The following is a 26,284-nucleotide window of genomic DNA, read 5'->3' as shown; positions in this document are numbered from 1 at the left end:
TCATTCTTATTTGCATTTCCATCTCCATCCTCATCCCCAACCCCATCTTCATCCACATCCCGATCCCCATCCACATCCTCATTTCCATCTCCATCCCCATCTCCATAATTTTCATATTCATTCCCATCCCCATCTGCATTTGCATTTCCACTATCTCCATCACCACTCTCATTCCCATCCCTATTCTCTTTCTCACCTCCATCATCATTCTCATCCTCATCTCCATTCCCATTCCCATCCCCATCCCTATTCCTAACCTCATACTCCATCCCCAGCCGTTCCCACCCCCGCCCCTCCCGCCCCGGGGTGTGGCCGCCGCGGGCAGGGGCCGGCCGGGGGCGGGTGCAGTCCGGGGCTGTCTTTGTGCGTGGCTCGGGGCCCTTCCATTCCGCAGGGTTCTGCTGTGCACCGGCCATGGCGTGCGATAGCGGCGCGCTGCTAGGGGTTTCCGGGGTCTTGCTGCAGGCGCTGGTGGCCTTCTGCTTCTGCGGCACCCTCGTGCGTGAGTACTGGAGGAAGGGGGGAGGGAGGGATGCTCCGTACCGGCCTGGCAGCCCTCTGCCCCACCGCGGGGGCGGCTGTGGACCCCCTTTAGCATCATCGGAGAGGTCTGGCCGCTGAGGGGGGCGGGGGTGGCAGAGGGGGGAGGTGTGCGGTTTGGGTACCGGTTGGTTTCTAAGCAGCACCAAGTTGTGCATTATCTACCTGTAGGCTTCAAAGCGAGGTGTGGGGCTTTGTGTCTGCAGCACTATCCAGCCGGCCGTTCAGGTGCCAGATGCTGCTTCTTAAAACTTGTTTCTCGCCCTAGCCTGATGGTAGCAAAGCCTCGCGAATTTGCAGCTCCAATATGTTAAAATTGGCTCCGCTGGTACGAGTGGTGGCTCAGTCCCTTAGAAAATTTTAGGGAATCATGAAAACTACTGGTGGAACCCGGTACTGGGTGGGAGCTAACAAAAATGGAGTGGGCTTCAGATACAACGCTGCCCAGTTAGAGTGATGGGGCCCAACGTGGCACTGTGATGTTGTTCTGTTTAACTTTGTTTCAGGCATCACATTTAGGGGCTTGAGCAGCTGGGGATAATGTTTGTTTAGTTTCTGAGAAGGGGTGATGGTGAGAGGAAACAGCTGACTGGTGAGAAAAGCTGGGGACACCAGTATCCAAAGAACATTGGACTGTTCTGTGCTGCAGTTGCCTTCTGCTCAGAGCGATGTGTGCTTTGCTTCTCTTGAGGATTAAGTGGTTTAACACAAGTTGGGTAACATGCCAGAACTCGATCTGCGTTCCTCATTTAAAGCCTGTGGTGACAATGAACTAAAACTTCCAAGTTTTCTGGATAAGCAGCAGCAGATTCTGAGCAGCAGCTCTATTCCTCTCTGCCCTCTGGAAACCCCCTTCAAAGGCTCCAGTGCTGTGGTTAACACCAAGCTGCCAGGGAAAGCTGCACCCTTTTTTTTTCCTGTGATAACAGATGGCTTTTTCCAGTCCCAGCACTTCACAGCTTGTGTTTCACCAAATACAGTGAGAGTCTCTTCCTCTTAGTGATGTATTCATAGGGCTGTTAATTGTCCCCTAAACCTCCACGAAGTATCCCATAAAATCTAAGACTGAAGTTAGTCATCTTAAAATACTTCTGTGGCTACGTCACCCCTGTTAGCCAATCATCAGCTCTGGGCATATTGTTGTTACGGTGCAGATGCTAATATGTTCTTGAACATTGGCAATCTCTTGGTGAAATGAAACCATGCAGGATCAGCTTTCAGTTTCATGTATAAAGCTGTGGAGGAAACTGCTGGCTGGGACCCCAATAGCAGGTGTGTTTACAGCTCTGGGATCTCCAGCACAGCAGCTCCTCTGGCTTGCAGCTGAGCTGGTGGTCCCTAACTCACCCCAGCTGTTCCTTACCTGTGCCCCATTCACTCATGCTCAGCTGGAGGCTTTCTCAGGTCTGCTGTTTGGACTGTTTGTATGCAGAGTCAGAACCTGAGAAGGTTGTAATGAGCTTACCAACTTGACATTAGCTGATAACTTGCTTCGAAGCAGCTTCTGTGCTAGTCAAGTGACCAGTTCCATTGGCAGCCTCCTGAGGACGAAAAGGTTCAAGCAACTGGGAGACACAGAAGCCTGTTGAGCTGATGGTGATGTGTGTGAAGAGTGAAAAATGTTTCTGGGAATGCTGATTTGCATCTTCACTCTGTCCAGCCCAGCATGAAGTTGGGCAGTCCCAGATGGATGTCTGTCTCATCTTGATCTCGGGACACTTCTGTCACTGGAGTCTGCATCAGCACATTTTTGATACTCCATCCTTCAGTGCTGTGACATTCCTGGGTGTGTATTTCTGTCATTTGTATGTCTGTGATTTCTGCTTTAATGGGATGTGGCAAGCCACCTCTCTTGGTCTTACAGGTCAAGGAGTGGAACCCAAAGAGGTGCCTTTTGCATTCCTTCTTCTTTAAAGTACCATCTCAGCTGTAGGAGCAGCTGAACATAAATAGATAAGATTTCCAAATTGTGTAGCTACTGCTCAGAGCACTTGAAAGCATCTAGAGGAACTTGAACTATCAGTGATGGGGTGTTCTACATATTTGTATGACTGAGTATGCATGGGATGTGCTCACAGAGTAGATACATCCACTAGGTGAGTCTCAATTATGGCCCATTGCAAGAAGGATAAATTTGTGTTACTAGAAGAGTTTGTGTCCATCAATTTCTGTCTCTTGGAGTTATGGAAAGGCTTTTACCAACCTGGTGGGACAACTCAACAGAGGAGGAATTCAGTCTTGCTTCCTTGTCTGAACTGATGCTGTGTCCAGTGTGTGCCTAGGTTGTTGGGAAAACAGCTTGTATGCAGTCCTGGAGGACACTATAGTGGCAGAATGGAGCTGTCACCTGTGGTTTCAGGTTTTATTGCAACAACCCATTAGGTTTCTTGAGGCCATTGTAGCCTGTTGCAAATGCTACCAATAAAGGTCAATTTAGGGCAAAAGGTCTTGGGCAGCAGAGGGCATACTGTTTCCCTGTAATGGGATGAGTGGGATGGTTGCACCTCATTGCTATGGAGTGCATGAAGTGGGTCCCTCATGTGATGTAAATGGGACCCAGAACTAAATGGTTCCCAGCCTCAGCAGGGAATCAGGAAACCTGTTCAGTTTGGTTAGTCTGTCAACTACCATGAGCATTACTGGTGTCAGAGTTCCTTTGAGCCTGCAAACACTCTATTGCTTTCCCAGCAAGAAGGTCTTTTAAGGTAGTAATGAAGCATAGTTCCAACGTGGTCCAGGGCTGGATCTGTTTGCAACTTTGTCCCATTTAGTTATTAAATGAAATAGAATTGTTAGCCTTCCCAGCTGCCAGTGGTAGCTTTGAAGGCACTTTGGCTGTAAGGACATTTGTTACAAGAACCAAAACACAAACACCTGAAAGAGGAAGCAGTGAAGCCTAGCAGCTGTGTGTGTGGCAATCCAGTTTTCTGTGTAAGTTTTCCCTTGGGGAAGTCGTGACATGGTAGAGTGTTGATAATTGTGCAATCCCATCTGATGTAGTTCATGTTCTGCCTTAATCATCAATCAGCTGACTGAAGACAGCATGTTGCAGGTATCTCAGCTGCTGGGTATGATTTAGAGATTAGGTTCCTGAACTTGCTGCTGAATAAAACTTCAGAAATTTTCTTTTCCCCCCTGAGGAAGATGCTGTAGACCAGGAAAAGTTGTCCAGGTTCCCACCCAGCAAAGCGCTTTGGAATGAGGGGAGATCTTGGGCAGACGCTTTAGTCATAGCCTCTTCTGTGGGTTAACTGGAGTGAAAGAGAAACAGGGTTTGGAAGTAAAAGGATCTTTTTCTCCATTGTGATTGGAAAAAAAACTTTCCTTGGAGCTGGTGTATGTTTTCTACCCCACCACAAACAGCATGGAGGACATCTAGGAAAATGTATTTATTTTCCAACTTTCTCTCTTCCTGAAGCTGTGTTATTAGTCTTCTGAGCTCCTAAATGAGGTTAGTAGCACTTGTGCTGCAGGCATTAAAGTCAACTGAGCTCTTAGAGGCTGTACTGCTGGGCAGGGATAGCTGAATTGAGCTCCCTAGCCCTCTTCACACAGTGAAACCTGGTTTTCAACTTGACCTTGGAAAATGCCTTGATCCAGCCTAACATGACAGCAGTGTCCCTGTATCTCCTCTTGCATATCGTTACTGGATGCATCGTGCCTTGAGCTTGGTCTAAGGGTGAGCAGTTTGTGGTAGTAACCCTGGTGCTGACCCTCTAGGCAGGGCTTGCTGTTAGTGAGCATTGTGATGCTTTTATACTCTTGTCCCAGTAGCTTTGCCTGAGACAGGACCATAGAAAAAGAATTTGCCCAACTAACCTAAGAAAAGGTGACCCTTGATATGGAAAATTCCAGGTAAAGAATAGAAGTACCTCTCTACTGCTGGTGTTTTCCTGGTCCCCATGGATTCAGCAGCTGACTTTCCAGTGCATTTTACTCCAGGGTGGTGGGCAATTGGTTAGTAAAAACAAGGAACAGCATCTCCAGTGTATGGAAGTATGTAAACTTTGATAAGGATTGTGGAAGCTGTGGTACTCCTCAATTGGATAAATCAACCTTAAGTAGCCTTCTATGAGTTTGTAGTAGGCCAGGGATTAATGGTTTTAAACTAAAAGAAAGCAGATTCAGGCTAGATCTAAGGAAGAAATTTTTTAAACTGATGGCAGTGAAACACTGGCACAGGTTGCCCAGAGGTGGAAGAAGCCCTATCCTGGGAAGCATTCAAGGTCAGGTTGAATAGTTGCAGATGTCCCTGCTCTGTGCAGGGGGAGAATGGGACTTAAAGGTCAGTTCCAGACCAAGCCGTCCTGCCCTGGTGCAAAGTTCAGGGTTGGTGCTATACATAGTATGAATTTTTGCACTTGTTTCTGTGCTTCAAAATTATCCTGACTGCTTTCTCTGTGGTGTTTTGGCTTTTACCCTGAGCACCTCTCAGAAGACTGAATGGATGTGTGAGTCCATGACAAGAAAGGGAAGAAATAAGTGATAGATCACTTGATTTGTCCAAACTTCCACTCTTGTAAAATAAATCTGCCCAGAAGAGGCTCAGCTGACTTTGCTTCCTCTAACAGAAATGCATGAAATCTAAGAGAGCTGGGCTTCATCCTGGAGAAGAGAAGGCTCTGAGTGACATTATAGTGGCCTTCCAGTACTTGAAGGGGGCCTACAAGAAGGCTGGGGAGGGACTGTTTACAAGGGGCAATGGTTTTAAACTAGAGGAGGATAGATTTAGATTGGACCTTATGAAGAATTTTTTTTACTATGAAGGTGATGGAACACTGGCACAGGTTGCCCAGGGAGGTTGTGGAGACCCTATTCCTAGAGGCATTCAAGGTAAGGCTTCATGTGCCTCTGAAGAAACTTGATCTAATTGGGGATGTCCCCCTGCAGTTGGACTAGATGATTTGTCCAGTGCATTCTGTGACTCATGATTTTGGTTTTTCACACACATGTGTATTTAAACAGGAACTTCACCGCTGCAGGTGCTCATCCCTCTAGGGGAAAACAAACCCATAAAAGTTAACTGTGCCTCTGGAGGTGTGAAGCACAGGGCTTTGCGGACTGTAGCAGTCAGTTTACACGTAGGTTTGTGGGTTAAGCAGAAAGCTGCACATGGCAGGATTCTCAAAATGTTTTTCTTCTGCTTCATTACATCTGAAAAACGGCTGAGCTTGAAAACATGTGTTGCACGTTGCAGGCTGGAAGGTCTGTGCAGTGCTTGGTGTGCTTCATTAAGCTTCACGCAGCTCTCCACAAAGCTTTTGAATCAACTGCTGATTATGTTGCTCCCTTCTTGGGTGTCACCTTTGAACAGCTAAACTGATCAGTGGAAGTTGTGTGCTAAGTGAAGACTGGGGTTCTTGGTTCCTGACAAAGCCAAATGGGTTGGGTGAGCTGAGAAACAAGCTAGCACACTGGCAATTATCTGTAAAGCAAGGGCTGTGGAGCACCTGGCTGAATTGGTTCTGCAACATGTGGTTAGGAAAAAGCGGAACTTTTTTTTTTGTGTGGCCTGCCTGCATCAGCCTGGGAGCTCCAGTGTGCAGCACCATGCAGGGCTTTGTGTAGAGTCATTGCTTCAGCAGCAGTTTCCTCAGTGCTTACTGTCTGTGCATGCTCCTTTTGCAAGTCAGAGCACTCTAATCCAGAATACACTCTTATCTGAAAGATGCTGTAAAGTAGCCCAGTAATCGCTGGATATCTTGATGGGTGGATGTCCTGATTTTGCTGGGACAGAATCATGGGCAAGCCACAGTCTTCAGTGATTTTGAGTCAGCCAGGGCAGGCGACCTGAGGTGGCTCAGAGGTATATCTTGCATCATGAATATCATGCTCAATATAAAAGGAGAAGTTTGCTGAGAATGAGGGGCTTCCTCCCTGGGCTTCTGTTCTTGCTTGGGTTTTTTTCTGATTCTGTTTCTCTTCTCCTGCTCCTGAGGACTGCTTTCCTGTTTATTGTGATCACTAGATTCACTAGACTGAGTATAAATTATATACTTTAATGAAACAGCCAAAGTAATATCAATATAAATGCATTTTCATTTCAAGCCACGAGTCTTCTCTCCTTTCCTCTTATTCCCCTTCTCTGCTTGGGAGGTATCATCAGGTGATAAAGCAACTGCTATAGTTTAGCCCCAGATACAGGCTAAATGCAGACAGTGGACTGTTCCAGGCTGGGGGATGAAGGGATTGAGAGGAGCCTGGAGGAGAAGGACTTAGGGGTACTGGTGAATGAAAAGCTGGATATGAGCCAGCAATGTGTGCTTGCAGCCCACAAAGCCAACTTTATCTTGGGCCACATCAAAAGAAGTGTGGCCAGCAGGTTGAGGGAGAGGATTCTGCCCCTCCCTGTTCTGATGAAATCCCACCTAGCATACTGTGTTCAGCTCTGGAGTCCTCAGCGCAAGAAGAGCATGGACCTGTTGGAGGTGATCCAGCGGAGAGAGACAAATGGTCAGAGGAAAGGAACACCTCTCCTGTGAAGAAAGAATGAAAGAGTTGGGGTTGTTAAGACTGGAGAAGGCTCTGGGGAGATGTTATTGTGGCCTTCCAATACTTAAAGGGGGCCTATGAGAGAGATGGGAACAGACTTTAGTAGAGCCTGGTGTAATAAGGCAAAGGGTGATGGTTTTACACTAAAAAAGGGGAGATTTGGACTAGATCTAAGGAAGAAATTTTTTTTACAGTAAGGATGATGAAACACTGGCCCAGGCTGCCCAGAGAGTTGGTAGATGTCTCATCTCTAGAAACATCCAAGGAGAGGTTGGATGGGGTTCTGATCAACCTGATGTAGTTGAAGATGTCCCTGCTTAATGCAGGAGGGGGTGGACTAGATGACCTTTCAAGATCTCTTCCAATCCAAACCATTCTATGATTTCACAATCTTCAGTAGGAGCTAATTCATACTAGAAACTTCTCTGTTGCCTTTTATCTGGCAGCTTTGCTACAGGTGCTTATGTTCTTGCAGCATTGGTACAAGGATGTTTGGGAAGGAATAACTCAACAAATCTAGTGCAGACTAGAAGTTGTAAGGTGGTCGCAATCTGTCTCCTTAAACCACTGGTAGTACTGCTGCTCCCTGAACTGATGGAGTTTTGAGACATTCCCTCTTGGATGAATGCAGCATGTTGGCTGCTCTCTGTACAGTGGCTGTGGCTTCCTCCCATTGTCTCTCTCATTGAGCTGTTGAAGTAACTGCTATGAATAGTGCAGACCCCAGGGTTTTGGCCTCTGTAACCTGCATATTGGCTTCTTTCCTGTCTGGAGCTTGGAAAAAGCCTGGGAAAGGGTGTGCCCCTCAAAATAGGTTGAAATGTGTTATTGGAGACTATACAGCCTATAAATAACACAGATGCTGGGCAGGAAAAAAGCTTCTGTTTCTGCCCTGGTACAGTAGCTCTGGGTCCTCTTCTGCAAAAGTCAGTAATGAAATCTGGACCCTTTTGCAAGTAGGATGTTGCCCTAGTGCTGGACTTTACCATAGGCAGTTTAGCTTGCTTGTCTCTTACAAGTTTACTCTTGAGTGCTTCTAATATCAGGTTCATTTCCAGTGTTCATCCTCTGGGGCCTGTTACTGAGCTTGGTGGGGTCAGGCTTGTGTCTTCTGTAAATCAAGTCTTAGAAGTTTTGTCTGAGTTGACATTTCCCATCCAAATGTCAATTTTTGAATCTTTTGGTCAATTGCAGTAAAATTTGTCAAGGAAATGGTCTGACTCTCATCCAAGCACACCTAAGCTTCTCCTCAGGAACTAAGTTTCCCCCTTTGATTTTTTTAGAAACCCAACTTAGAATTTTGTTTGCTAATTAGCAGCAAATTGCTACTGCAGCTAATTCTGCCTAAATCAGGGAGGTTTATATCCAAGAGGAATAGGAGGCACTTGTGCTGATGCACACATCTGTGGCAGATACAACATGGAGTCAAGGATGCAGGGTGGATGCTGCATGCAGGGGTCCTCCACTTTGTGTGGGGTGAAGAACAAGATAATGAAATTGTGTGGCTGCTGCTGTCTGAGTGCAATAAGCAGACAGTTTGTTTAAAAACAAAAGTAGTCCAGGGCAGAATTTTGGAACAGGCTGCCTGGGAAAGTGGTGGAGTTGTCATCCCTGGAGGTGTTCAAAAGATCTGTAGATGTGCTGCTGAGGGACATGGCTTAGTGGTGACCTGGCAGTGCTGGGTTAATGGTTGGACTTGATGGTCTTAAAGGTATTTTTCAACCTAAACAATTCTAAGATTTTTACAGGCTCATGTAACTTCAGGGAACTATGTGTCTAGGCAAAGCTGTCCCCTTTCTATTGCATTAACACTGTGATAAATGTCCACTTCATATTACTCTGGAAGAAGTGAGGATAGCTGTCACTGAGCTTTTTTCTTCTAGTTTTCTGACTATTTACAGGTCTATAATTCAAGACTCAGCTCCCAGATTTCAGGTTCTTACCCAGATGTCCAGTGTCTATGCAGCCTGCATATCCTCAGGGAATTTCAAGTGTGTTTGATGGCTATTGTCCTTGGCTGAAGAGGAAGGGCCTGGAAGTACTTTGTTTCCTGTCTTGCCCTTTCTCAGCCATGGGCAGGGTATGCCTCTGAAATTGTCACACATCTTCCTTCCCTTTTGTTTAACTTCATGTCTTTTTATCTGCAGTAACTGCAGCCAAGTAGGGGAAGAGTGGTAACTTCTGAGGACACCAACTCAAGAAGGCAGGCTGTCACCACAGTGATGCTTTATACCTGTTTAGTGGGATAGACTGGTCCTTTCTCCTGAATTTCCTAGGATCATCTTCCCACCTGCCTAACCTTTTCCCAGATACTTTGGATTATGTGGCAGATCTGAATGGTCACACAGCACCCTAGTTCCATGCTGCAGCAGGGCTGTATGTATGCTGTGGAGCAGCCTGTGTGCTTCAGGTTGGGACTTCATGAGGCTTCCTTTTGTTGTCCTTCAGGACTGTCTTTGAAACCTACCTGGAGGAAATGCTTTTCTACAGTGTGAACCATTTTACTGCTGACATTCACCCACTCTACTGGTAATTGAAATTTAAATAAAATAAGTCAAGATCAGACTAAAATAGGTTCAGAGTGAGTTGGTTCCTGCTGGAAGAATCTGGATGAGCAGTTTTCATCTTCCTTGGTTTAGCAGGTTGTTTTTTTCAAGTGGTGCTTGCTGTAGCATCATGCTCTCTTACAGGGACCTTCAGCCATGAGCATGAGATGCTCAGCTTTAGTTTACCCAGAATCTTCTACCAGTCTGTGGTGTCTCTGCATCAGCAGTAATGCATCAGTGGATGGTTTTGTGCTGTCAGGTAGTTCAGGTATCAAAATGTAGTTCTTCAGAGCACAAATAGCTCTGCTCTGTGGTAAAAGGGGCAGCTCAGTAGACCTCTGGACACTAGCTAAGACTTACCTTAAACATGCTGCAAGCATCCAAACTTTATACCACCAGTAGAAGTGTGAGTTGAGGATTATTCTTAGTGATGATGTGAAGAGTCTCCAAGTGAGATCAGGAGGATCAGCGACCAGCATATGGGTCTGTGAGGAGCAAATGTATTCCAGAAACCTGGGGTGCTGTCTCTTCCTGCTCTGTGGTATGGTCCAAGTTGCTGTCCTAACCAGGCGTGCAGGCATCTGTCAGTTTGGGAGGATCACATAGGTATAGAGATGTGCAGTAACATTGAATTGGGATCATAGAATTGTTTTGGTTGGAGAAGACCTTTAAGATTGAGTCCAACCATTATCAAACTCTGCCATGTCTGGTGCTAAGCCATGTCCCTTAGCACCACATCTCTGCGTCTTTCAAACACCTCCAGGTGTTCAACCATCTTCCTGGTGAGCCTATTCTAGTGTTTAAGAACCCAGATTGTTCACAGAATGTTAGGGGTTGGAAGGGATCTCTGGAGATCATTTAGTCCAAAACCCCTGCCAGAGAAGGTTCACATAGAGCAGGTTGCCCAGGATGGCATCCAGGTGAGTTTTGAATGACTCCAGAGGCAGAGACTTCTTTGCCAAAACCATCTGACTTTTCAAATGGACAAATCTGAGAAGAGAAGCAGAGTTAAAAATAATCAGTGCTGTGGCTGGCAGCATTATAGGGAAGACAAATTCCTGATGTCATCTGGTGTTGACCCAGAACACAGTAGTCTCATTTGTAATCTAGTTGGTTGGGAGTTCTCCTATCTTGTGCAGCTCTGTGCAGACTGAACTCAATTTTTAATTGGTTGTATGTGCTAGAGCTTAAACATCACTCATCTCTTGTTTGCTTGATGCATTCATAAGCATGTACAACTTTTCTGAAATCTCAAGTGTACTGATGTGAGTAACGGTAGCAAACCCATGTCTAGAGCTGGTGGAAAACTGAGTTGACCTCAGTGAGTGGATACATGGTTTTGAGAAGAATAAAGGAGATTTCAACCTTTCTCCAACTTTAGCCAGCTGAGTCTGTGGCTGTGCACACCGTAGCTTGGCTCTCTGCAGGACTTGGAAGAGGAGAGGGCTGTTTTGCAGTTGCTGCTCAGCCTGTTGCTCTGCTGTGCCCTCAAAGCACAATAGCAGCAGTGCTGCTTCAAAGAGAACTTCATCAGCTCCTTGAGCTTTCAAAGACCTGGTGCTGCTTTTATGTGGATTAGGCATCACCCCTAACCTCTGGGTCACAGCTACCAAAGGACTCTGCTCCTGTTTAAGCTCCAGTAAGCTTGGCTGGATTTCTGGTTTAATTTGGAGACATCCTGCTGCAGCTCTGCACAGTAAATGCCCTATTAAGCAGTTAATTATTTCTCTATAATACTAGCTTTTATCTTTAATACAACAGTTTTACTGTCTCTGATAATTACACAGTCTCAGATAACTCTCTTAAATCTAATGAGGCATGACAAGCTGTGTTGAACAAGGCACCACACCATTAACTTCTTACCTCTTACTTGTCATCTTATCACACTGAATTACTGTATTTCTAGCCTGAGTGGCTGTGGATACATAACATGTCGCTTCTCATTAAGAAAATAATGAAAATCATCCCTGGTGCTGTCACGGTTGGGCTAATGGTCAGCTGGCTGGCCTGCAGACCCCCTCCAACAGCTTCTCTGCAGCATCATGCTTTTTGCCCCATGAGCTGAGCAACCTTGCTGGGTTTGCTTTAGAGCTGGCTGCTCAAAACATCTTAGTTTCTCCATAGGTCTCTTGCTTGTGGGTGAGTGAAATCTAAATAGCCTTTTGAAGGGCTGGGGTTAGGGGGATTGTCCTCTATTACCCTGTCACCTTGCCACCAAAAGTAGAAAGTTGGACTTCTGAAATGTTGAAGCTCCTGGCAAAGAAGTTCTGCAACCTTCCAGGATGGACCAAGAAGCCATTGAGGCAGACGGTATGGTCCAGCTGGCAGACTGAGTGCTCAAGTACCTCTGGACTCACCAGTTAATTGCCATCTAGATGCAGAACAACCAAGAGCCCTTTATTTGTATCCAGCTGAAGTTTTGCTGCTTCTTCCCAGACTTTACTTAGCCTGCTAGTCACAGCTTTTGAAGGTGGTTTTGCTTTTGGTATGTGGAGCCTGTATGAGTTGTTCTGTCAAAACTGTGTTTCCCCACCAAGCCTGATTGGGGAGGAAAAAGCCTTATTTCAACCTGACTCATTCAGAATCCCTGTGAGCATTTTATGGGATGCCCATGGGATCAGCTACCACGGTGTACCTGTATTAGATCAGTTTCTGGCTCTAAAAGGGCAATTTTTACTCACACAGAAGCTCATAGCTTCTCTGCACTTTCATTAACTGAAAGACTAACCAGCAGGTGGATTGCAAATCTGGAAAGAGAGCTGTGTACCAGGTCATGTTTAAAATCATGTTTGCCTTACCATCAACGTTAATGATCTAAAATGGACCAGAGGTGTTGCTTGTGCCCTGTGCTTCCCACAAGCAGTAAAAGTGCACCTGCTTTGCCCACTAGAGAGCAGACAGAAGCATGTATCTCTGCTTTCACCTGTGGCACTCTAGGTTCCTGCATTCATATCCCTGAGTTGCCCTCAAAAGCGCCTTCATGTGTCAAGAACTAACTGTCAGCAATGGAAACAGTCCCTGTGGTTGTAGATTTGAAGACAGTGGCTGTTTATATGTAGCTGGGGAAGATGAAGAAACATTTGTAGTAAGTAGGGATGGTGTGTGTCTCTTCTGGCTTTTGGTTGCTTTTTAGAAGAGCAGAATAGACTGCAGAGCTCCCAGGTGTGAAGAGTCAGTGATGACAGAGTAGATTAACTGATGTATCCTGGGATGTTTCAAAAGCAGCATGGCCAGGAGGTCAAATGAGGTGATTTTGCCCCTCTGTTCATTGGGACCTCATCTGGAGTCCTGTGTCCACCTTTGCAGTCAGTACAAAAAAGACATGGACCTAAGAGAGCAGGTCAAGAGGAACCTACAAAAATGATCAGAGGAATGGAACAGCTCTCCTATGAGGAAAGGCTGAAGAGTTGGTGGTGTTCAGCCTGGAGAGGAGAAGTCTCTAGGGAGACCTTATTGCAGCTTTCCAGTACTTAAAGGAGGCCTGGAGGAAAGACAGGGACAATCTTTTTAGCAGGGCCTGTTGTGACAGGATAAGGGGTGATGGTTTTAAACTCAGAGGAAAGATTTATTACCAGGAGGGTGATGAAACAATAGCACAGGTTGCCCAGAGAGGTGGTAGAAGTCCTGTCTCTGGAAGCATTCAAGGTCAGGTTGGACAGGGCTTTTAGCAACCTGCTCTAGTCAAAGATGTCTCTACTTGCTGCAGGTGGGATTTTTTCTTTGCTCTCTTTGCATTGAAGATTGTCACAGAGTGTGCACATCTATGTGATCAGTTCTGCTGATTAATGTAACCTCTCTGATTTTCTTTGCAGTGAAACGATTTTGTGAACCAAAGGAACAGAGGCGCCCTTGGAAGATATGGTGAGATTTTTCTTAACTTGGAGCTTGAAAAGGTCATGTATATATGAAGTTATTTTCTCTTATGCTAAGAATTTTATGAGCTTTCTGAAAATCCTGCATGGTATTTAGTCATTAAGTCAAATGCTCTGCTGTTTCTTCCCAAAGAAACCTTCATAAAGTAGCTGGTGTTCCTTAGAAGTGACATTCCTTGCCAAGCTCCTCCTGAAAAGCTTGGGTTTGCTATAGGTGACTGAATCAAGAGGTTATGATGGTCCCTTCCAACCTACACACGGGCTGTCTCCCAAGGTCAAGTTTCGGTTTTAAATTGGATTGGTCACTTTGGTGTCCTCTGACCCAGCTCATGTATAGACCAGGCAACATGTTTGCCTGTGTGTTAATGGAAGGTGGCCAGGTATTGCTGTCAGCTTTGGACACCTCTACAAAGCATTTCTGTTTTGTAGGATCTACATGCTGCCAAGTGGTTGGCATTTTCAGTTCAGTGTATGGTCAGGCTGGATTGGCAACATGGAGCTGCCAGCCACCATTAGTGATGAAAACACTGCCAGTCTCCTCAGTTTGGTCCTTCCTCTAAAATAACTCGGGAACTTGATTGCGTGTGAATGTGTGCAAAAATTGTAAGCAGGTGAACGTCTTCCTGGCACCTGCTGATGCTTGGAAAAACTGAGGCTGGGCACTGGGGAGTGAACTGCCCTTTGCTGCAGGTTAGAACTCAGCTGTAGATCTGTGAGGCTGAGCCACTATGTGCTGAAGTAGTATTTAGAGTTGACTGAACTGCTTCCTTTTGACAACATACAACTTCTTTGGCATCAGGAATGCATCTTGGAGAAAAGCAGACCTGTGCAAGGCTTTTGCTTGGGTGACTGCTCTGCTGCTGGTGCTCCAGGGTACAGATGTTTTTGCCTTTTTTCCTCCAGGTTTTATGATACCTCCAAGCAAGCTGTAGGTGCTGTCTTCATCCACTTTGAAAATGTTTTACTGTCAAGTCACACAGAAGGGGACCCTTGCTTTCTGTGAGTACAAAGTATGCTTCCATTTGTTTCTTACAGCTCTGAAAGGAAGAAGCAAGCCTGTTGGATCAGTTTCCACCATGCATGACATTTTCCATTTGAAGTACTACATGGGGATAAAACATACTGAGCTGATTTTCAGGGGCTAGGTTGTCTTCTGTGGGTTTTTTTTGCAGTGCCTTGGAGGTGGAGTAGTGCAGCCATGCTTTGCTGCTGATTAAAAGCACCTAGAAATACACTGACAAAAAGGTGCAGCAAATAATGTGGTTGTGCCCCATGCACTTGCATTTCTTGGTGCACCAGATTTTGCAGTTTGGCTGGTCTCCCAACAGTATTGAGAATGCTTTTCTAAGTGTATAGGTGAAGGCTTTTTGTTCAAAGCAAGGATTTTTTTTCTTTTTTCTTTTATTGACATTCAGTTGCACATATCACAGGTATTCCCATAGTCCTCTTTGAAGGCTTTCTAAGCCAGAATTTGGACTTAGAAAATGTACAAGTGCTACCTTTACTTCAGCTGCATTACAATTCTGTAAGTTGGAAAAGACCAACTGTTATCCTGGCATTGCCAAGTCCACCTCTAAACCATGCACTTCAGCACCACCTTTATACATAGTCCCTCTAGGGGTGGTGATTTCTTCATTTCCTTGGGCAACCTGCTCAGAGCTTGACAACCCTTTCTGTGAAGTAATTTTCCCTAATGTCCCATCTAAACCTCCAGTGGTGCAACTTGAGGCCATTTCCTCTTGTTCTATCACTTCTTACTTAGAAGAGGAGACTGACCCCTACCTTGCTACAATCTCCTTTCAGGTAGTTGTAGAGAATGAGGTGCTGTGCACCTTTTATCCTGCTTTGAGAACCTTCTCCAGGCTTCAGACTGCTGCTGGAAACCTCCTGGCTCATCTCCTTTTTATATATTAAAGTACTGCACCTTGATGTGTTCCTCTAAACAGATGCAACTGTGGTGGGGGCTAAATACAACCTCTAAAGCAATGTATCATTGTTTGTTTGCTTGTTTGTTTTTAAATGGACACTGTTTCAGACAGGAGAAGGACCTGGGGGTGTTGATTGTTGGCTGGCTGAATATGAGGTAGCAATGTGCTCAAGACAGCAAGAAGGTCAATGGCACCCTGGCTTTTATCAGGAATAGTGTGGCCAGCAGGTCTAGGGATGTGCTTTTCCCCTTCTACTCAGTACTGGTGAGGCTACACCTCAAATACAGTGAGTTTTGGGCACCTCATTCCAAGAAGGACAATGAGGTGCTGGGGCATGAAGGGCTTTGAACACAAGTCCTGTGAGGAATGTCTGAGGAAACTGGGGTTGCTTAGTCTTTGGAAGAGGAGGCTGAGTGGAGATCTCATCACCCTCTACAACTACCTCAAAGGAGGCTGGAGCAAGGTGTAGGTCTCTCCTGGCTTGCAACAAGTGACAGGACCAGAGGAAACAACCTCAACTTGAGCCTCCCTTGGCACAACTTGAATATTAGGAAAAATTTCTTCACAGAAAGGACTATCAGGCATTGGAACAGGCTGCCCAGGGAGGTGGTGGAGACACCATCTCTGGAGGTATTTAAAAGACATTTGGATGTGGTGCTTAGGGGTGTGGTTTAGTGATAGTAGTTTAGAAATAGTGGTGGGATTGTGAGCCCCAGGCGAGTGGTTGGAATTGATGTTGAAGTCTGTTCCCCCCTCAACAGTTCTATGATTCTGTTTTGTGCTTATGCTGTGCCCTTTGGGTTTTGGTTTGGTGTGTTGTTTGGTTGGTTGGTTTTTTACTTAAGTGACTTGTCATCCTGAATTAGGCAGCTTAAAACTCTACAGACCTGTCCCTGGTCTTCTAGGCTCACACACTGAACTGCCCACTATAAATTACCAGTGCCTGGTGTTTGTATCAGAGTGCAATCATTTCAGCAGCTGGAAATTGTAATAAGCTAGTCTGAGCCTTTGGATGTAGAAAAACTTAATGTCATGTTTTCAAAGTGGATATCAAAAGCAGATTGTTATTTCCAGTGTCTTTATTCAGAGGCAGTATCATATTCTGGAGGAGGAAATGTGCTTGTCACTTTCTTTTTGTGATGTAGATATCTGACCTGATCTGCCAGAAAATATTCCAGTACTGGAAAACTGGCCAGAAAATATTTGTCTGAGTGAGTTTATGGGGTGGTTTTGTTTGGTTTTGGTGGGTTTTGTTTGTATTATTATTATTTTCTTTTTAAATTCTGGAGTTCCTTAAAATACTAAGCCCTGGATTACAGGTTGGATTCTGAAATTCCCAGAAGGTCCCTGCAGGTCTCCTCCCCCTGGCATGCTGTAAATGGAAAGCCTCTTATTTATTTTTTTAGGGTAGCTCTTAAGCAAGGCTCACCCAGGAGTTATTTAACACTGGATGAGTGAGTGAGCAATGCCAGAGACTCGATGGAGCCCATTCAATTATCTGCAGAATAGGCTTTTAAACTAAGAAATTGGAAAAATCCAATAAAAGAGAAAATCCAATAAAAAGAGAAAGAAGAGAAGAAGAGAAAAGTCCAATAAAAGAGAAAGAAGGTGAACTTGGACTATTAAGTGGGAATTATTGTTTTTATCTTTAGGGTTTTTTTTATGGGTACTTATGTTGAAATGCAATATTTTGAACGAGACAACTGAAATGTGCATTTTCCTCTACTCTTAGCTACCTTCTTAATTTCATCCTTGATACCACACTGGGGATGCTGCTGATCTGGCTTTGCTTGAAAGTTGTCTCCTGGATTGTACAGCACAAGAAGTACACACTCCTGGTCTTTGGAGAATATGGTAGGTGTCAACTGCTCTGCACAACAGTGGATGGTTTGGCAGCTGTGAATGGTAGAAACCATAGTTTGAGCATAAAACGTGGGAGAAATCTCCTTGTCTTATCCCTTCTCCAAGTTGCTCAGAGTGCAGTAGTGATGGGCATGTTAAATGCTGGGATGTGATTAGCTTACAGGTGACTCTGCTGCCTTGCCAAGCACACCTGAGCATAGCAGGCTGGTGCTGGAAGGTTGAATGCTTCCTTGGGCAGAGGTTATACCTCAGGAGATGCATATGAACACCTTAAGGTGTTTGGGTGTGGTGGTGTTGAAAGACATGAACCTGTTGGACTAAGTGCCACCTAGGGTGCCAGAAAAATTGTCAGAGGGCTTGAACACCTCTTCTGTGAAGAAAAGCTGGGAGAGTTAGTGTTGCTCATCCTGGAGAAGAGAAGGCTCTGGGGAGACCGTATTGTGGCATTTCAGTATTTAAAGAAGACCTATAAGAAAAATGGAGACAGACTTTTTTAGCAGGATGTGTTGTGACAGGAAAATAAATAATGGGGTTGAAATGAAACAGGAGATTTAGACTGTACTTAAGTAGGGAATTTTATACAATGAAGGTGCTGAAACACTGGCACAAGTTCCCCTGAGGTGCTAGATGCTCCATCCCTGGAAACATTCAAGGTGAGGTTGAACAGGGCTCCAAACAGCCTGATGTAGTTGAGGACATCCCTGCTCAGTACTGCGTGGTTGAACTAGATGATCTTTAAAGCTCCATTCCAATCCAAAACGTTCTATGATTCTTTTAGGTTGTTTTTCCTAACCTCTCTATTCAAAACATGAAATTCTTGCGTATGTCTGGAGCTGGAGTAGGCACCAGGAGGACAAAATGTGGCCTCAAATTCTCAGACGACTTGTGGCTTTGTTTAGTTGGGGTTATTTTGCCAGTTATTGTTAAACAATTTTAAATATGCCCGAGTCTGCCCCTCTCTTCTTTGGTTCCTGTTTTGAGGTGGAAACATTTCAGGGATGCCGTTCTCAGTCAGCTCCACTAGAGGGCAGCACCTCTCTTCATAAAGAGCACAAAGCCAGCAGTGCTGTTCTGTCTGCAAGGAAGGCAACCGTTAACCTTCTGCCTATTTTACATATATCCAATATAAAGACAAATTCAGTCTTCGTTTAGAACATATCCATCATATCTCCAGCTTTTAGAACCTTAATCATTAACCCTGTTCCAAAGGTAATTTCATTCTTTTGTATTTTTAGTAACTGATTTGATAACTGACCTGGTGAAACTAGGATCAAACTAGGATTGGTGTGATGACCCCATGGACCTGTGAGCTCTGATTCAAGCTCACGTTCAGCTTGTGTAAATGTATCATGGTACAGGATGAAGGGAATGGTAGGGTTTGTGAAGCAGAAGTAGCTACAGACTGAGAATGAGATGATAACAGATGGATTGAAGTGATGGGATATAGCAATGCTGGCTCTCAGCAAACATGAGAGTGGCTTTAAAGGCTGCAGCAGTATCCACAGGAGGTTTGCCATCCTATAGAATGCATCTGGTAGGAACTACCTACCTCTTTTTTGTTTGTTTTTTCCCTCCCTCCCCGCCCCCCCCCCCCCCCCCCCCAAAAAAGGCTCTTTCTCAAAGAGCCATGGAGCCATAGAGTGATAGTCATTCTGATGAGACAGCAGAGGAATCCAGATATTCTTGGTTCAGGGACTAGCATTTTTCCCATTTTGAGCAGCGAGGACTTGAAGCTTAACCACAACCATTCCAGGGGCATCCCAGGGCATGGCTCTAGCTTCACATGCCACGTCTGCAGTTGAGCAGAAGCGAGGAAGTCATAAAGTGTATTGACAGCTTGCTTTAACCTGGCAGAGTGGTAATGAATTTCTGTTGAGCTGTGGCTAGCTCCCTCAGGAAGACTGCCTTAGATTATAGAAAGATTTCCTCTTCTGAGGAAATTCTTGCTTTCACTGATAAAAAGCAGGTCTTGGTGCAGGTCTCTGGCCAGAGTGACCACAATGGAAAAGTTAGGTAAGAGCCAAGTGGCATGTCCAGTGCAGCCCTGCTGTAGGGTTACAGAAGGAAAACACTGCTGTCCTCATCTCAGATGTTAAGTAACTTTCAAAATGTTTTGGAAGATGCTAGTAAAATTTGTACAGTTTGATGCAAGCTCCAGAAATATGATTCAATTTTTGCAATAATTGCTGTACCAGACTTCATGTTGCTTTCCTCAATTCTCCTGAGGAGCAGAAGCATCCTGCGGCCCTGCAGGGGAGGAAAGGCAGACTGCTAGGGAAGCACCAAATCCATGTTGCAGACAGTGGTGAGTGCCATTGTTCCAGCCCCTAGGAAAGGACAATTTTGTCTTGGTCCAGTACAGCCAGTACCCATCTACCTGCATGGTCTCTAAGTTTAAAAAAGATGTTGCAGCTGTTTGCTTTCTGACCCTCCAGTTTCTTGGTGGTATTCTTCTAACTGATGCAAACCACTGCAGCTGCCCTTTGGTTTGGGCTCCAGGAGTCCCTTCAGCTCTGCTGTTGTTAGTCTGCCTCCACAGCCTTGGGTGTTTCTCCTTGTGTGACTGCAATAGCTGCATTAATGGAGAAGCAAAGAAAAAGGGAAGGGGAAACACCTGAATCTACAGTGTTATTTTAAGCATCCAGCTATGCAGAACTGTTTAGAAAATCTCAATTACTTGTGTTTTTCCAACAAGGAGACAGTCATTCTGACATCAGCCTCTCTTGTGCCTGAGCTCTAGCCAAAGATCACTGCAGCCAGGAATGACCTGGGGTTTTTAGCTAGTGGAGAGTCAAAGCCTTCTGTATGTGTGTATTCCTCCATCTTTGCCCATCAGGTCTTGATTGCTCTTTGGACTGCCTCTAAGCATAGGAAAATGGATTTTAATAGGCTGCTATCTCTCCTGAAATTGCTTGGTTCCAAAGAGGAAAGATTGGAGAGGTTTGTTCTCCATCTTGGTTCAAATAAGCTTTGCATTACACATGTTCAAACCTAATAAACTGCACAAATACTCTGTGCACGATTGCTCTAGCAGGGTAGCAGCAGGCCAGATATTTAGGTGCTTTCCCTGAAGGGGACTTCCGCAAAGAGGAGAACAAAGCCGAGTTTAAGCTTCAAAGGACTCAGGAGGTGAATACCCAAGGCCTTAGAGGTGCTGCTGGGGCTATACAGACTGAGAGGGGGAGATGCTCACTTGAGTCAGAGCACACAGATAAAGCCTGATTCAGCTTTGTCTGCCTTACCTCCAGAGTGTTCCAACCCTCTTCTCCCTCCCCCATTCCATGGCAATGGGCAGCTCCCTAGAGGGAAGCTTCTGAATGGCTGCAGTGTCCTGATGTTGCTGTTGTGTCCAATAACTTTAAAGCTCAGAAATACTGGAGTGCTGCTATTAGGTGAGCAAGCACTGTGAGTTTTCATTAAGAGATGGCTGCTGCAATGTGCAAGTAAAATGCTGAAGAGGAGTGTGAAGTGAAGGGGTAGGGGGAGAGTGTACTCTTGCTTGAGAATGCCTCTCTGGATGCCCATCCAGATCCTGACTTGTGTGTGACTGTGGTTGCAGTCCTTGCCTAATCCGAGATTGATGCTTTGTGTGCATTCTCTGGCTGGAAATGGAAAGGCATGTTTCTTGGAGGCCTTTAATGTCTCTTTAGTGGTCTATTGAACTCTGCCAGTTAAATTTAGTTAGAAGAATATGCTGCGTGCCAGCTGCTGAGTTTAACTGAGGACCTGTGTAGGCTGCTTTTGGCTCTGTTGTGATGATGTACAAAATTTCCATAACAAATATTCCCACATCCTGAAGCAGCCAAGGGAGCTGGCTGCTAGCACTTGAGGAAATACTGCTGAAAATAGCTCTTACCAGAGGGGCTGTTCTGTCCTTAGCACACTTGGCCTTTCTACCCCTAAATCAAGGAAGGGGAAAGCAAGGAGTGAACTGAGGATCATCCTGTAATGGTTGTGTGATCAGGATGCTTGCTCTGAGCAAGGCTGCAAACCTTTGAACCTCCTGAGTCTGGCTGGTAGCTCCAGGAGTCAAAGGCTCAAGAGCAGTGGTGTGATACTGGAAATGGGGCACCAATTCTAGCTGTACACTCATTCTTTGTTCAAAACCAGATCATGCCAGAGAGAGTCTGGGATGTTCCCTGAACCCATTTGGCATCAAGTCACAATCTCTGAAAACTTATTCTTGCCCTCCAAGTGAGCTCCTCTCTTCAGAATTCAGAAGCTATACTGCTGTTTCACTGAACTGTTTTGGTTGGAAAAGACCGCTAAGGTTAAGTCCAACCCTCAACCTGACACCGCCTTGGCCATTAAACCATGCCTTGAAGTGCCACATCTACATGTTTTTTTCAATGAAGTTGGTGAGGGGTTTGGAACACAAGCCCTATGAGGAGAGGCTGAGGGAGCTGGGGTTGCTTAGCCTGGAGAGGAGGAGACTCAGGGGTGACCTTATTGCTCTCTACAACTACCTTAAGGGAGGCTGTAGACAGGCAGAGGTTGGTCTCTTCTCCCAGGCAACCAGCACTAGAACAAGAGGACACAGTCTCAGGCTGCACCGGGGGAGGTTTGGGCTGCATGTTAGGAAGAAGCTCTACACAGAGAGAGTGATTGCCCATTGGAATGGGCTGCCCGGGGAGGTGGGGGAGTCACCATCATTGGAGGTGTTCAGGAGGAGACTTGATGGGGTGCTTGGTTGCATGGTTTAGTTGATTAGGTGGTGTTGGATGATAGGATGATAGGTTGGACACAATGATCTTGAAGGTCTCTTCCAACCTGGTTTATTCTATTCTTTGTACTTGGGACTGATAATTAGATACCTTGATTTTGAAGGTACTGTTTTAGTACCGCTTAAGAGTTTGGGTGTTTTTTTTATTGTTGTGGATTTTTTAGTTGTTTAGGTGTTTTTTTCTATACCCACCATGTCTCCAAATACATCCTTCAATGCTTTCAATTACTTTTACTCAACTCCCCTGAACCCTCTGCCTTGACTGTGGTTAAGCTTTTTCCTACCTGTATACTCAGTCCCCAAAAGACTGTAAATAGAGCTGTCTGGCAGTAACATGGGGAGTACGCTGACAGCTTGGTACATTAGACAGCCTGGATTAAAACTAATCCTGTTGTGTGGTAACAACTCAAATACCTCCATAGCAGTGCTACTTTTGCTGTGTGAGCAGTTGGGCTCCCACGCACCAGTGGAATATGTGAGACGTGTGTTTGTGTGAGGTTGCTGCAGGCACTACTCCTCCTAAGTCTGCACCGAGGAGGTTTTGCTGATGGTGGGAAGCAGCAGAAGTGCTGCTGTTGGAGAATGATCTAAATGCAGTGTGCACTTCCTTTAAGGGTGAAGGAGGATGTTTGTTTTATCAGAATGGAAGAGGGCTGTAAGAAGGTTTGAGGAAAGGGGGTTCATATTGTGCAAATAGGAGAGGTTGGTGGTAGAGTTAGTGTAGAGCAGAGATGTCCTGTGTTACTTTCCAACTAGGACTGAGGACAAGAACTGGAAGTATTCAAAGGAGCATGATACGTATAATCTCCTAAGAGATACAGTGTGGAAGCTGGAAGGCTGCTTTGGATTTCCCACTTTTACAAGGTAAAGGAAGTTCTGAGCATGGCAAAGAGGAGGACATCTTGGGGTTTTTGCTGTTTAGGTTTGGGGGTGGTTTTAAACCTCCACACAGCAAATTGGTTTTTGCTGGCTGACGTTCTCATGTGGCAAAAACAGTCATGTAGGATTTCACCTACATTTATGTGATGGAAACACCTCATGCAAGAAGAATCCTTTCCCATCCATGGAGCAGAGCATCTCTGCATGGCACTCAATCCTTTAAAAGACATTAAGTTGCATCTAAAGATGCCTCTGACCATCTTCATATGGGAAACCAGCACCTAAATGAGCTGGAATCTGCTCAAGTTTTCCAGACTTGCTTCCTAACCATGGAAGGAGAAGACATGACTGTTCTGTCTTATGGACATGTCCAGGCACCACACTAAAGGCTCCCTCTTCTCTGATGAGATACCAATCTGTGATAACCTTTATGTTACTGGCATTAGTCACTTAGATGAAGAATTAGTGATGAGTTAGACTTGGATGATAGCTACTCTGTGGTAGATTGATGATCCTTGGATAACTGCAAACCTGCTAAGGGAAGAAACACCCAGCTGAGCTCCTTGTCAAAGTAGTAATGAACCACTGTATTTAGAGCTGAAGACATCCTTGCAACCCTGTGGGCCATGCTGTTTCATTGTCATCTTTGTCCTGAATCAATCTGGTACAGAGAAACCTCCTGTCCTTGTGAGACCAAGATACAATAAAATTAACTGTGGAGATGCTCTCTGATCTTACTGTCAGGGACTGGAAAATAAGTGCATTCTAATTCTGTGCTCAAGCATGGGTTCCTGTGCAGAAACATTTCATCTCTTAGTCTGAAAACGGCTTGGAAAGGAAGAAGTGGCAAAACAATAGCAACTTTCAGCTGCTTAAGGTGGTAGAGCAGATGGCCAACTGTAGCCTCTTTGTAGGTTGGTGAGTCTCCTTTCCATGACCTTCTGCATATAAGAAGTACTGATGTCCCTCTAACTGTGAAGGAGATTCACAGCATCTTCTGCAGGTGATGCAGAAAAGGTCAAAATTAGAAACATGAAGTTCTATGCTCTGATGGAGGCACCTTTAACAAGGTGGAATCTGGTGGGTGGAGGGGGCTGTAGGTCTATCCTGCTTGGTCATGCAATCTTGCTGTACCACTTGCATGTCCCCCTTGCACTCAGTCTGTGAAACTGGCCTAACAGGGGGAGACCTCTGGTCTCAGAGAAGTGGGGTTTCTAGGTGGGATCCTGCCTGGTAAAAACTGTTCTCTAATAAAGGGATAAGAGGTTTTGCTTTCCCAACAGGTGTCAAATCTCAAGAAAGGTCAAAATCACTTTGGCTTCCTTTTGTGAAGGGAAATTTCTGAGTGAAGAGCTGTTAACCCTGGTGACCAGGGCAAGGCCGTGCCTAGGGTGGGTTAAGAAGTAGGTTGTCTTTTCTAGTGTTCTGTGTATCAGCCTGGTTAGCCAAAACCTGTCTGTAAAGATGCCTTGTTGAGGGTTAAAGCTGTCAAGTGCACAATATATAAAACTAAGGACAATTAGCTGTTTGTGATGATGAATGGTAGTGATCTCCTATCCCCAAAAGGATGTGAAGGAGCAGGTGTTTGGGACAGATTTCAAACTTGCTATTGCTTCCTGGGCAAGCTGAGATGACAGAAGGAAGTGTTCTGCAAGTGCCATTGTGACTGCAGTGCAGAAGAGCTGACTTGCAGAGGGTGCTGTGGCTGTTAGTCCTGTCTCACCACGGGGGTTGGAGCACAGCTGACAACACAGAGCAAAAGGGAAAGAGTTCAAATGCGGGAAGGACATGATGGATGTGTTTGTTTTCCTGTTTGTTCATGAAGCTCTGATGGGTGATGGTAAGCTGAGGATCACTTAGTCTTGGGGTATGGGGCAAAAAGCCTCACTGCACCTAAGCTGTGTCAAAGACAGCTAGGTACTCAACTCTGTTAGGAGAGGCTGCCCATGCTTCAGGAGGATCAAAGGCTCTCAGACACTGTCCTTTTACTGCCAGCTGCCTGCAACACTCCTCCCATCTCCTCTGCAGACCACCCATTAAGCTGTTGCTTGCCAGGGAGCACAGTCGTGCACTTTTTGAAATCCTCTGCAGGCTCTGGTGGTTGCACTCACATGTAACATTCCTGGCTCCCTCTTCCTTCCCTCCCTCTGTGCGGTTGCCTGCTGGTCTGGCACTCTCTGCCTGCTGTCCTCCCAGCTCGGCAGCCTCTCTGCACTCCTGGCCTTGCAGTCGCTTCCCTCTCTCCTCCTTTGCTTCGTTCTTGATTATGGCTTGAGCAATTAAAAAGCTGGGAATGCAAGGTGATCACTCTGAGGTCTGGCACAGAGGCACTAGCTGGATGCTTCTACCTAGCTGTAGCTTTACAATGAGGCAAATGTTTTGGCATGTTGCTAACAAACGACAAGTATATACACAAGCCTGCTATGCCCTTGCTGGGAAGCAGATGCCCCTAGAGCTGGGCTTGGTTGGATACCAGCTCTTGCTAAATCCTGTTAAGTGCTGCTGGTCTCTATGGCTGGAGGTTTGTGAAGTGATTTAGATAAATGTGCTTTTGTAAGCTACTGATGTTGTCTTCCCTTGCCACATCTCAACTGTATTGTGCTGAGAAAATTGGGGCAGAGCTACGAGCTCTCTGACACTCAACAGCACATTGAGCATTGGCATCTGATGGTGGATTGGGTTCTCTTGCACAGATGCAGTTCCAAATTCTGTCTCTGTTATGTTGGAAATGAGCGTTGCCAGAAGTTATCTTTACATTCAAGTTGTAAGAGGAAATGCTGTAGCTTTCCTAAGCCAGATACAGTAGCTCAGTTTTGCAGACCTGAGATATTCTGATGAGCCTGGGAAGATGATAACCAGCTGGCAGGGTGCTTAGCAAGAGCTGAAACAAGCACGTGTAATGGATACGGTGCCGTTATCTTTGTTAACAATGCAAATATGCTTTTACTTATTACTTGGTGAGTACCCCACTGAAAGCATTCATATTTAATTAGCATTGATTCTTTTTGAGTGAAGTACTCTAAAACCTGGAGCAATGGAGCTCTTGTCTGCTGCTCAGCCACTGAGTATCACATAACCAGACATTCACTTCATCAGCAAAAGGATGAATGCTGTTTGGGACTGAAAGCTTGTGCTTCGTGCCTTGAAATTGGTGACTAGAAAGTTTGAAGCCGTTGCTGGCAACTGAGTGGATAAGGCTTGATGGGCTGTAAATTGTAGTCGATGTCTTTAATGACTGATTATAGATTTTTATAGAGGAGTGTGCAGGATACTGACAGGCCCTTGTATAGAAGAGGGTCAATGCAGCAGTGCCCTGCCCTGAGGACAGTGATTAGGATTAGCTTTAATTCAGAAAGGATTATAGATCTATCATTCTGGTCAAACTGGCCAGGAGTTTGTGAGCTACTCTTACAAGGCTACTATCCATTGGAAGGTTGAAGA

The 26,284-nt window shown here is 45.4% G+C and overlaps 1 protein-coding gene across 1 annotated transcript in view; it reads left to right on the top strand.

The window, feature by feature from the left end:
- Positions 1-414: 414 nt before the first annotated feature.
- Positions 415-26,284, top strand: part of LOC104300073 (store-operated calcium entry regulator STIMATE) — a 37,100-nt gene continuing 11,230 nt past the window's right edge. The window contains exons 1-4 of the mRNA XM_054178463.1: positions 415-502; positions 13,391-13,439; positions 14,354-14,449; positions 17,111-17,232. Coding sequence (XP_054034438.1) covers positions 415-502; positions 13,391-13,439; positions 14,354-14,449; positions 17,111-17,232 — 355 coding nt within the window. The remainder of the gene's footprint in view (positions 503-13,390; positions 13,440-14,353; positions 14,450-17,110; positions 17,233-26,284) is intronic.

This window comes from Dryobates pubescens, chromosome Z (genome assembly GCF_014839835.1).
Source record: "Dryobates pubescens isolate bDryPub1 chromosome Z, bDryPub1.pri, whole genome shotgun sequence".
Taxonomy (NCBI): Eukaryota; Metazoa; Chordata; class Aves; order Piciformes; family Picidae; genus Dryobates; species Dryobates pubescens.
The sequence above is the reverse complement of the archived record's forward strand: the minus strand, read 5'-3'. Positions and strand labels throughout refer to the sequence as shown.